The 13,129-nt window shown below is 41.5% G+C and overlaps 1 protein-coding gene across 2 annotated transcripts in view; it reads right to left on the reverse strand.

The window, feature by feature from the left end:
• Positions 1-1,444: 1,444 nt before the first annotated feature.
• Positions 1,445-13,129, reverse strand: part of RNASEH2B (ribonuclease H2 subunit B) — a 42,201-nt gene continuing 30,516 nt past the window's right edge. The window contains exons 7-11 of one of the 2 annotated variants that reach the window (XM_044287323.1): positions 13,019-13,124; positions 5,868-5,949; positions 5,113-5,155; positions 3,663-3,740; positions 1,445-1,860 (exon numbers count right to left, since the gene is read on the reverse strand). In XM_044287323.1, coding sequence (XP_044143258.1) covers positions 1,753-1,860; positions 3,663-3,740; positions 5,113-5,155; positions 5,868-5,949; positions 13,019-13,124 — 417 coding nt within the window. In that variant the 3' untranslated portion in view covers positions 1,445-1,752. The remainder of the gene's footprint in view (positions 1,861-3,662; positions 3,741-5,112; positions 5,156-5,867; positions 5,950-13,018; positions 13,125-13,129) is intronic. The other variant, XM_044287324.1, reaches the window with a different exon arrangement.

Here is a 13,129-nt window from a genome sequence, read left to right on the forward strand (position 1 = left end):
AAGTTCCTACAGGACACTGCATTACAGCTGTATTCGACAGGCAGATTTTCTGCCCAATGATCGCAAACGCTCCTTCATCAGGCAATCCAAATCTTTCAGCTTACTGAAAGATCAGTATTTATTGGCGGCAGATCGTGCTGTCTCATAGCGATCTGCTGCTGGCATACCACTGTACAGCATGGGAACGAGAAATGGCATAGTGAACGCTCCTCCCCATGTTGCTGAGGAGATCGCTGCATGTAATAGCTGCGGTCTCCTCCGCTAGCGAGCAGACGAATGCCGGGAGGAAACGCTTCCCTCCCGACAATGGTCTGTGTGATCGGGGTGTCTAATACACCCTTTAAAGGGATTCTGTCATCAGGTTTGGGGCTATAGAGATACGGACATGTATGGCTAGATCGCCGCTAGCATGTCCGCAATATATGTGTCCTATTGGGCTGTCTGGTTTTAATTTCTTTAAAAAAGGATTTTATAGATATGTAAATGAGTGTTAAAAGTGTCCAAGGGGCGTACTAACCTTACTTGTGCCCAGCCACGCCCACCTGTGAAGGAGCCCAGCACCGCCTATGTCTCCTCCTTTCATCAACGATAGATAGCCGTAATCTCGCGATGCGCGAGCTCGCGCAGTTCTTTCCCTGAGGCTGATGCCAGCACAGGGAAGGAGCACTATACCGGCACTGCGCATCGCGAGATTACGGCTATCCAACGGTGATGAAAAGAGGAGACATAGGCGGTGCTGGGCTCCTTCACAGGCGGGTGTGGCTGGGCACACATTCAACACTCATTTACATATCTATAAAATCCTTTTTTAAAGAAATTAAAACCAGACAGCCCAATAGGACACATATATTGCGGACATGCTAGCGGCGATCTAGCCGTGCATGTCTGTATCTCTATAGCCCCAAACCTGATGACAGAATCCCTTTAATCTTTTAGCATTTCTCTGATCATTATCTCCTATATTCTGCAGTAAGGGTGCACTCGCATGGTTCTTGCTGCAAATGATCTCCTTGTCTGTGCTAGACATAGAACCATGACAAATCACAGTAAAAATGTGTTTTATAGCGTGTTTCTCAGCCATAGAGAAAAACCAATGGCACAACCATACTGGGTGAATACACATGCTGCTGTAATGTCTATACAGACAATACAGGAATGTTATGACTCCGATATGACTGCCCAGGAAGTTGTTATAAAATTAATAGATTCCACATTAATAACAAAAAATACAAATATAACATTATTTCTTCTATAGATTTGCATCTAACAGCTCCACTGTCGTCCGTGCGTTGAGTCTAGGATTGCAGCGCAGCGCCACTTACTGGAATGTTTATAGTAGTAAGTTTACATTTGGCATGTGTTTGGGTTTTTTCACATCTTTTTGATTAGCCAAGGAAACAAAGTTAGCAGCCAGGCTAAACATGAATGAGAACTGTAAACTGTGCACACTGTAAAACACAGATTTTATTTTCCCTCTTTTCCAAGTAGACTTTTCAGGCAGCTGCAATAAATCCCATCTGTCTTACTTCCATCGTATTGCTAGCGGGATACGCATACGATATCCATAAGACTAATCCGGCATATCGCTCATAGCTCTATTATTATAGGAACACATTATAATAGTGTGAACAGCGCCTTGCTATAACTGGAACATATCAAACAACACCTGCCCTCATCCAAAGAACAGACGGCATTTAACAAAACAATTTTACTACATAAAAAAAAATTGAAATTCCACATAATGTTCTCATCTTATTTTGTGGCTTTAGATTTTGGACTAAAAAAAGAAGATATGTTTTTCATTCCACTTTTGTCCACTTTGGCCAGGGATTTCTGAGCTGCCGACATCTTGCTATTAGCCTGTAAATGGAAGACACAAAATGCACCAGAAATTTTTGTTAAGTGGACATTGTCAGGTTGGTTGTTACTCCTATAGATTTCAATTGAGCGAGCCGCACAAACGCACAGCCACCTTTTCCCATGTGGGTTCACATGATCGCTAGGACTAGAGCAGCAAGCGGAATTACCGCTACTTCATCTATATACACAGTGGTTAAACATCTCTGCCTTCTCTATGGGGCATCCGGCTGTACGGTTTCCAATGTTGATGACCTATCCTCAAGATAGCTCATTAATATCAGATCGGTGCAGGTGTCCGACTCCGATCTGCTGTTCAATGAGAATTCAGCACTCCTGTAAGTGCTGCCTTCTCTGCACTGTTTACCTGCTCGCCGGCGACACTGCAGCGACAAGCAGGTGCAATTACAGCTCATCTGTCCCCATTCACCTCAATAGGGTGCAGTGTAACCTGAGGACAGATCATCACTAATGGAAACCGGATATGGCCATAAGGATAATACCCATTGCATAAAGAAATGATCGTTTTCTCTGATGTTTTAATTAGCAATACATACGTTACCTTCCGGTAAATAAATCAAGAAGCTCTCAATGTTTAAGTAAGGCCTGTTTCAGATTCTGGTATAGAATGCTGGGAATCGGCCAGACAAAAACCTATTTGTCCAGCCGTTTCTCTGCATATTTGACGGATCACCAGCGGACCCAATTATAGTTAAAGGCCAGGCGGCATTCCGACAATGCTGGATCCGGCAGGCAGTTCCCGGCCTGCCAGATCGACAAACACAAGTGTGAAACAAGACCAGTCACACGAAGTCGACCTGACATCTAGAAACATCGACAGGAACAACAGTTTACTCATCTACTCATCTGTATAACACATGTTAAAGAGGTATGAAGAGCAGTCATTGTGTAATGAAATGTTATACATTTTTGTAATAAGTTGGAAATATCTTAAAAGTTAGCACTCTTAGCATTTCAGACATTTTCTATAAACGGGGATTCACTATTATAATTTTTTATTACGCATCTTGCGGTTCAGTTATCCAGCGAAAATGCTGCTCCATTGTCAGCTGATTTCCTATATATTTTTTTTCCGTTCTTCAACCTTCATATCAAATAGACTATTTGATGAAATCTGGGTTTTAAATTTAATTTATGCTGATATTTTATGTTCTTACACGATGGACATATATACTTTAGATCCACAATAAAAGTTAAAAGGGGTTATCCCATGGAAAATATTCTACAGTTTTGAAACCAGCACCAGGATCTGAAAACTTTTGTAATTGTATGTAATTAATTATGTATTATAGCTACTGAGTTATTGACTAGACTATCTGTATAGCGCCACCTGCTGTTTGCTCTTTTTCTAATTCCTCTGCCCTGCTCACTGAGGTGGACGCACATGCTCAGTTCAATCCTTCAACTGCCACTAGCCGTAGCGGAAAGGGCACGCCCCTAAGTTGACATGGGGAGATCTCTGGATCTATGTGAGGCACAGGGCTGGTAATTAATTGCTTTGTTAGAAAGACGTTGTCATGTATTATGCATGATTTTCATTTTTTACACTATCCATGGGATAACCCCCTTAAAATAAAAGGACACCCATATTATACATGCTTAAGACAGGCAGTATGAAGCACAAGACAAATCACAGATAGAAAAGATCCATAACTATGCAATGCAATAAATATGGCGGCACAGATCTAGTCTGCAAGGAAATTAATCTTCTCAAAACCTTCCTTCATCTGTTTAACATCAAGCAAATGCCAATAAACCAGAAGTTGTAGGGAAAACATGCCCACCTTTTTGCCTTTGTCATTTGAATTATATTTTGTGTAGTCCTCTTCTGCTTCCACGGGCTTGTCAGATAGTTTCCTTTTCTGCAAATTTAGATGGGGGAATGGGCTCAGTGATACAACAATAGAGAAAAAAACCAGATCTTAAAGGGGTTGTCCACTTTTGTAACATTAATGACCTATCCTGAAGATAGGCAGAAATCAAACAGCGGTGGCAGCATTTCCCATCATTTCATCTTTGAGGACTTCACAGCATACACAAAATAAGCAACGTTTCGGCTGTGCAACAGCCTTTGACAAGCATGCTTATTTTGTGTATGCTGTGAAGTCTTCAATAAAGATGAAATGATGGGAGATGCTGCCACCGCTGTTTGATTTCTACGCATTTTCTGGCTGATTGGTCCGCAGCTGGTGCGGGGCTGCTGCATCTTCCTGTAAGAAGTACGGACCATTGAGTGCTGTTCCTGCACACTTGATTCTACTATCCTCAGGATAGGTTATCAATATCAGATCAGCGGGGGTGCGACTCCTGGCACCCCCACCGATTAGCTGTTTGAAGAGAAGGCAGCACTTGTACAAGCGCTGCCTACTCTGCTCTGTTTACCTGCTTGCCGCAGCAATTGCGGTGGTGAGCAGGTGTAATTACAAGTATGGCCTCCCCATTCACTTCTATGGAATGGCTATGTTCAAGTGGGCCGTCGTATAGAAGTGAATGGGAAGGCCATACTTGTAATTACACCTGCTCACCACTGCAATTGCTGCGGCGAGCAGGTAAACAGAGCAGAGAAGGCAGCGCTGGTATAACCACTGCCTTCTCTTCAAACAGCTGATCGTCAGGGGTGCCGGTAGTCAGCCCCCCGCCAATCTGATATGGATGGATGTATACCTCTTCTCATATGTACAGCGCTATGGAATGAATGGCGCTTTAATAATAAAAATAATAATAATGACCTATTCTGAGCATAAGTCATCAATGATAAAAAGCGGACAACCCCTTTAAGTTGGCAATATGATCAGACCAAGAATTTGTCTGTGTCTGGGGAATGAAAGAGCACATCTAACAGTCAGAAGAGCATTGTATCGCACAGAGAGGTTCCTTAACGTGTCAATTTCCCAGTGCAGATATGTAAGGAGTCTCACTGGGATTGTGGTGCTTCCAACACCAAACCATCTCTGGAAAATGATGATGCCATCAACCACAAATGCAGGTCGGACATCTCACAGTTTACAGCCATCTTAAATTGATTATCCCCCCCAGAATTTACAGAAATGAGAACACGCCACCTAAAATGCTAACTCATTTTTTGTGTTAAACTTTTAGAACCCAAAGCAGAATTACACTGGCCCAGAGCTTTACTGGCTATTAGGAAAGAGTTAGTTTTGATGATTGGAAATGCTAGCAACAGCAAAGCAGTAGCAGCCATTGCCATGTACAAGCAGCTGAGCTGCAGATTACCTTTGTAGGCGGTTCTGGGGTGGGACTGGAAACCTCTGGGAGACTAAAAGAGCATTAATGGAAAACAAATATATATCAATAACTTGTTAACGTCGAAAACAGAGAAAAAGGCATGTCTTTAAAGTAAAAAGAGTCACTGTACTTTCACACAATTTCATTTAATAGAGAATGGTGTAACTAATACATTTCTAAATCCCTTACATAAATATAAATCTGCCTGGATCCTCCTTAAAAAAAAAAAAGTAAAGTCATTGCACTAGGAATCTCCATTTGCAGTCCACTGCCTGTTGTCGGGCAAGATCAGTCTCTGGTAACAGACACAGAGGACGGCTGAGAGAAATTGGGGGGGGGGGGAGGAGAGAATGTCAGAGCTAGCTGAGATTATGACCCTGATAGGGAGCTACCCCCTGCTTCTGAGAGAAATGCATCTAGCTGTGCGGCTAAAGAGGGAAATAATAAGGCTATAAAAAAGACATTAGGAAAGACCAATTCCTTCAGTTTGTTTTTTTTGAAAACTCAGACACTCTTTAAAAAAACAGAAAAACACCAGAAACATGCATCGTATGAACCTGGCATATGGAAGGATACATTTTGAACAAAATGAGGGCCATACATTAAGAAAAACCAAACCAATGGTTTTTGATGCAAGTGGGTGCTGAAAACGTCAGCAAGCTTTTCTTGAACATTCAAAACAGAACCACAGAGAATTGGGATTTACACGTATTGTTCCATTCATTTAAAGGTTTTAGGCTTACTTTAGATACGTAGACAGCTCATCGCGGAGCTGTATGGAAATGTATTCTGAAACCAGTCCATGAGCATAGCGCACATAGTCCTCTGTGCAAACAGAAATAAAGGTTAATAGACAAAGTGAAGATAAGCAAACCGGTCCTGTGTGAACCCCCTAATATGTAAGACCTAAATACTGAGTTTTAGTAAAACTTTTGATATGTCCTTAGTGTAGGAGACAGGCTCAATAAAAATCTACGGGCCCATCTCCATTCTGCCCTCTACAGCGAGTAGAGAGAGCACGATATAGGCTCAGTGCTAGTGATCGTTGGGTTCTTAGTGCTCCGACACCCACCAATCAAAAGTTTTGATATGTGTCTATACCAAAACTCAGTGACCTTTTAAGTAAGAGTCTGCCACCAGTTTTGAACCATGATGACAGCACACTAGATAGCTGGGGGGTAAAGGTAGTTAAAACATACTTATATTCACCATGCTACTGGCATAATCAAGAAAATTAACTTTTAACCTCTCTACTGACTCTTGCAAGTGCCCTTCATGTGCCATTGCCTCGGATCTCTGCACTGAACACACGACTAGCAAATTCCCCCTTCTCCTCGCTTGATTGACAGCTCCAGTGGTCCCCGGGCTAGAAATTGAGCTGTCAGTCGAGGGCAGAAAGTCAGTCACACTACACATGAAGGTCATGTAACTAGCATAACCATCATCAGAGGTATGTTTAACCTACAGTCGTGGCCAAAAGTTTTGAGAATAACACAAATATTAGTTTTCACAAAGTTTGCTGCTAAACTTCTTTTAGATCTTTGTTTCAGTTGTTTCTGTGATGTAGTGAAATATAATTACACACACTTCATACGTTTCAAAGGCTTTTATCGACAATTACATGACATTTATGTAAAGAGTCAGTATTTGCAGTGTTGGCTCTTCTTTCTCAGGACCTCTGCAACTCGACTGGGCATGCTCTCAATCAACTTCTGGGCCAATTCCTGGCTGATAGCAACCCATTCTTTCATAATCACTTCTTGGAGTTTGTCAGAATTAGTGGGTTTTTGTTTGTCCACCCGCCTCTTGAGGATTGACCACAAGTTCTCAATGGGATTAAGATCTGGGGGGTTTCCAGCCCATGGACCCAAAATATCAACGTTTTGGTCCCCGAGCCACTAAGTTATTACTTTTGCCTTATGGCACGGTGCTCCATCGTGCTGGAAAATGCATTGTTCTTCACCAAACTGTTGTTGGATTGTTGGAAGAAGTTGCTGTTGGAGGGTGTTTTGGTACCATTCTTTATTCATGGCTGTGTTTGTGAGCCCACTCCCTTGGATGAGAAGCAACCCCACACATGAATGGTCTCAGGATGCTTTAGGCTGGATTCACACGGGCGTGTCCGGATTAGGTCCAGATGCGTCCCGGTGTATTGCGGCAAACCGCGCGAGTAGGTACGCAATTGCGGTCAGTTTTGACTGCGATTGCGTTCCGATGTTCAGTTTTTTTTGCGCGGGTGCAATGTGTTTTTTCGCGCGTGATAAAAAACCGACTGTGGTACCCAGACCCGAACTTCTTCACAGAAGTTCAGGTTTGGGTTCGGTGTTGTGTAGAGGTTATTATTTTCCCTTATAACATGGTTATAAGGGAAAATAATAGCATTCTGAATACAGAATGCTTAGTAGGTGGTCAATTGAGGGTTATAAAAAAAAAAAAAAAAAAAAAAAAAAAAAAATTTATTAACTCACCTTCTCCTCTTGATCGCGTAGTTTCCGGTCTCTTCTTACTTCTTTAATGATGAGCTGCCGGCTAAATGACCTGTGGTGACGTCAGATCACAAGAAGTAAGAAGAGACCGGCAACTACGCAATCAAGAGGAGAAGGTGAGTTAATTATTATTTTTAACCCTCAATTGACCACCTACTAAGCATTCTGTATTCAGAATGCTATTATTTTCCCTTATAACCATGTTATAAGGGAAAATAATACAGTGAATAGACTGTCACCTAGCAACCGTGCGTCCGCACTTGCTTGCGATTTTCACTCAGCCCCATTCACTTCTATGGGGCCTGCGTTGCGTGATAAACGCACAATATAGAGCATGCTTCATCTGAGAATATGACTTTGCCCCAGTCCATTCACCATATTTTCTGCAGAAGATCAATCTGTCCCTGATGTTTTTTTGGGGAGATAAGTGGCTTCTTTGCTGCCCTTCTTGACACCAGGCCATCTTCCAAAAGTCTTCGCCTCACTGTGCGTGCAGATGCGCTCACACCTGCCTGCTGCCATTCCTGAGCAAGCTCTGCACTGGTGGCACTCCGATCCCACAGCTGAATCCTCTTTAGGAGACGATCCTGGCGCTTGCTGGACTTTCTTGGACGCCCTGAAGCCTTCTTAACAAGAATTGAACCTCTTTCCTTGAAGTTCTTGATGATCCTATAAATTGTTGATTGAGGTGCAATCTTAGTAGCCACAATATCCTTGCCTGTGAAGCCATTTTTATGCAACGCAATGATGGCTGCACGCGTTTCTTTGCAGGTCACCATGGTTAACAATCATTTCAAGCATCACCCTCCTTTTAACAGGTCAAGTCTGCCATTTTAACCCAATCAGCCTGACATAATGATCTCCAGCCTTGTGCTCGTCAACATTCTCACCTGAATTAACAAGACGATTACTGAAATGATCTCAGCAGGTCCTTTACAGCGAACCTTTCACCAGGATTTCACTTAATAAACTATTACCAGTACCTTATAGATTATCCTCATTGTGTTTCAATGCATTCTTGTGCCGCTTTCCTGGGATGGATATTCATGAAAAAAAAAAACTACTTATAAAGTCCTCGTCTCCAGCTCCTGAAGTCACGCTAGAAGTCAAGGGGGTAGCCCTTCCCTCACTCCGGGCTGTAACTCCCCTGCCCTAACCCCGCCTCTAAGTAGTGTAACTGACACCTGGCTCAGTTGCCGGGACAGTGCTTGTACAGGTGGTGCATGCGCCGTCGGACTCGAGCGCGATCCTGTAACTGAATCGCGCATGCGCCGTCCCCGATGCCTGCCCGTCTTCTCTTCCTCACGCGCGATTCAGTTACAGGATCTATAAAGGTACTGGTAATAGTTTATTAAGTGAAATCCTGGTGAAAGGTTCGCTTTAATGACAGCAATGAAATGCAGTGGAAAGGTTTTTTTTGGGGATTAGGTTAATTTTCATGGCAAAGAAGGACTATGCAATTCATCTGATCACTCTTCATAACATTCTGGAGTATATGCAAATTGCTATTATAAAAACTTAGCAGCAACTTTTCCAATTTCTAATATTTATGTAATTCTCAAAACTTTTGGCCACGACTGTACTTTACCCATCACCTACAGTATCTATCACTGTCCAATATTGCTGACAGACTTCCTTTAATGGGAGAACCATAGCAAATAAACAAGAAGGGTTGTATCTGCTTATCTGTTCAGATGTGTAGTCTTTAGTGAGAACAAAAAGTGAAGATTTTCTTTTTATGTGGATGATCACACAAAAAAAAAATGACCAAAATAATCCCATCAAAAATAAGATGTACAAATAAACACCATGTAATTTTCTGATGATACATCCCCTTTGAAAGAACTGAAGGGGTTTTGCATACATTTATCAGGTTAGAAGAATCTCCTGAACCCCGGTATGACCTGGCATTCCTGCAGAGGGTGCAGTAAAAGCTGTGCAAATATAACATGAGCCAGTTTATGAACAATTAGGGAATCTCACTCATACCAGTGAGAAATTGTTTTAGACAATGTTTCACTAACACAGCTAAATGTCTAATGGTCCATATAATAAACGCTAGTCTAATCATTTCTAACTATGGAAAAAAAAAAAAAAAAAACTGATATCTATAGGTTTAATTAAAGGGGTTGTACAGCCGGTAATATTGATGATCTATCCTCAGGTTAGGTCATCGATATCTGATCAGTGGAGGTCCGACTCCTGGCACCCCCGCCAATCAGCTGATTGAAGAGGAGGCGGCGTGGGTATGAGCACTACTTCCTCTTAAAGATTATACTGCACGTCATCAAGTGAATGGAACAAGCATTTGCCATTACACTGCGCCGCCAAGACAACATGCAGTGTAATCTTGAAGATAAAGTAGCGCTCGTATAAGCGGCATCTCTTCTTCTAACAGTTGATCAGTGGGGATGCTGAGAATCAGATATTGATGCCCTGTTTTCTAAATTTGAATCTCTCTGCTCTCAAGACAGATCGTGATACGTCATAAAATATCCATCAATTAACATTCACCAGAAGTCTACTTTATGTTGGCATTATTTTGGTAATGTAATAAAAAAAAATTAGGACCTTAGAAGGTTTTTCGAAGCAATTTTTGAAATTTTTAAGAAAATTTCCAAAATCTATATTTTAAAGGACCAGTTCAGTTCTGAAGTTATTTTAAGGAGCTCACATAATAGAAACCACCCCAAAATACTCAATTTTATAAACTACACCCCTCAAACTATTCAAAACTGTTTTTAGAAATGTTATTCTTTAAGTATTCCACAGGAATTAAAGCAAATTAGAGGTAAAATTTCACTTTTTTGGCAGATTTTCCATTTTAATAAATGTTTTCCTGTAAAATATCAAGGGTTAACAACAAAACAAACCTCAATATTTATTACCCCGATTCAGCAGTTTACAGAAACACCCCATATGTGGTCGTATACCGCTGTATGGGCACACGGCAGGGATCGGAAGGCAAGTAGCATCATATGGTTTTTGGAGGGCAGATTTTGCTGGAACGGTCTTAGGCTACTTTCACACTTGCGTTTTGTGCGGATCCGTTCAGATAATACAGCCGTCTGCATCCATCCACAACGGATCCATTTGTATTATCTTTAACATAGCCAAGACGGATCAGTCTTGAACACCATTGAAAGTCAATGGAGGACGAATCTGTTTTCTATTGTGCCAGATTGTGTCAGTGAAAACGGATCCGTCCCTATTGACTTACATTGTGTGCCAGGACGGATCCGTTTGGCTGTTTCATCAGACGGACACCAAAACGCTGCAAGCAGCGTTTTCATGTCCCTCTCCAAAGCGGAATGGAGACAGAACTGATGCATTCTGAGCGGATCCTTTTCCATTCATGAATGCATTAGAATGTAAACTGATCCGTTTTGGACCGTTTGAGAGCTCTGAACGGATCTCACAAATGGAAAGCCAAAAAGTCAGTGTGAAAGTAGACTTAGGACGCTATGTTTCATTTGAAGAGACCCTGAGGTACCCCCACAGTGACCACATTTTGTAAACTACACCACCCAAGGAATATTTAAGGGGTGTAGCGAGCACTTAGACCCAACAGGCGTTTCATTGAATTTATAACTAATATATATATATTTATTTATATTTATTTTTACAAGAAAATGGTGCTTTAGGCCCAAACTTTCTTTTCCACAAAAGATAACAGGAGAATATCCCCCCACAATTTGCTACCCATTTTCTCCTGAATACAGTAACACCCAAATTGTGGTCATGAACTGTTATTTGGGGATACGACAGGGCTCAGAATGGAAGGAGCGGCATCTGGATTTTGTCATGGATTTTAAGAGTGATAAACTTTTTTTATCTTTTCGTTGACCGAGCTGCATGAGGGCTTATTTTTTGCAGGACAAGCTGTAGTTTTTATTGGCACCATTTTGGGGTACATTTGACTTTCTGGTAGCTTTTTATCTCCTTTTTTGGGAGGAGAACTCACTTTACACTGTTCACTTTATATGGTAGATCCATGTTATATTTTTGTAGATCCGGTCGCTACAGACCCCATATCAAATATGTCATATTTTTTTTACGTTTTACACAATAGCAGCCATTTTCTTAAAGAGCTTCTGTCACCCCACTAAAGAGTTTTTTTTTGTTTGTTTTTTGTTTACTTATAATCCCTATACTGCGATTTATGCCTACATAATCTAATTAATGATTTTGGTTCAGTAGATTGTGTTAAAAACGTGCTTTTAAAATATGCAAATTACCTTGGTACCAGCAAGTCGGGCGGCTACTTGCTGGTAGCAGCCGCATCCTCCGATCCTAAAGACGCATGTTGATTGACAGGGCCAGGGAACGGGATCGTCCTCTGGCTTGCCCTGTCTGCTATTAAGATCTCGCGCCTGCGCCGTAACTGTATTCAGTCGGCGCAGGCGCACTGAGAGGCGGCCGCTCCATCCTCAATGCGCCTGTGCCAATTGAAAACAGGTACGGCGCAGGCGCGAGATTTTGAAAGCAAACAGGGCCAGCAGAGAACGATCCCGTTCCTGGCCCTGTCAAACAACATGAGGAGGGGGCGTCTTTAGGATCAGAGGATGCGGCTGCTACCAGCAAGTAGCCGCCCTACTTGCTGGTAGACAGGCAATTTGCATATTTTAAAAGTATGTTTTTAACACAATCTACTGAACCAAAATGATTAATTAGATTATGTATGGATAAATCGCAGTATAGGGATTATAAGTAAACAAAAAAAAAAAAAAAAAAAAACAGTTTAGTAGGGTGACAGACGCCCTTTAAAGCCATATTTTTTACATTTTTCTGGCTATAGTCTTGTGTGGGGGCTCATTTTTTGCGGGATGAAGTGACGTTTTTATTGCTACCATTTTGATCAATTAAAATTATATTTTTTGGGACGTTCACCTGATGGGGTAGATCATTTGATATTTCTATAGAGACGGCCATCACGGACGCGGCAAAACCAAATATGTCTATTTTATTTATTTTTACTATTTTTAACATTTTTTAAATGACTTAATTGGGGGGGGGGATTTTGTTACATGTGAAACTTTATCTATTTTTTTTATTTATTTATTTTTATTTTATACTTTGTGCCCCCCATGAGGTCATACAAGACCTCTTGGAGACATTTACCTTTTTTTTTTTTCTCCACTATTGATTTTGCTGTAACTGAGGCTTATATAGTAGCCCAAGTTGCAGGGGAAAAGACATTTAGAAATCCGATTAGAGATAAACCCGACTGCCCAGGGCGTTTATAGTCAATGGGCGGTCAGAAAGTGGTTAAAAGGTGAACTGAAGAAAGGCTACATAAGAAAATATTGTATTCTGACACACTGAGGTCAATCTGGAGGACCAAAGGAACGGATGGCATTGCAACTGAACAAATGCTCAATGAAGACACTGTAGTAACTGCAACTTACCTTCTTGTATGTGAGATTCCTGTTTAACCCGAATAAAGCTGACAGACTGTGTGGTTCCCCCCACACATACATCACTGTCCTTCAATACTTTAACAGTTTGATCAACCTACA

This window comes from Bufo gargarizans, chromosome 3 (genome assembly GCF_014858855.1).
Source record: "Bufo gargarizans isolate SCDJY-AF-19 chromosome 3, ASM1485885v1, whole genome shotgun sequence".
Classification (NCBI taxonomy): domain Eukaryota; kingdom Metazoa; phylum Chordata; class Amphibia; order Anura; family Bufonidae; genus Bufo; species Bufo gargarizans.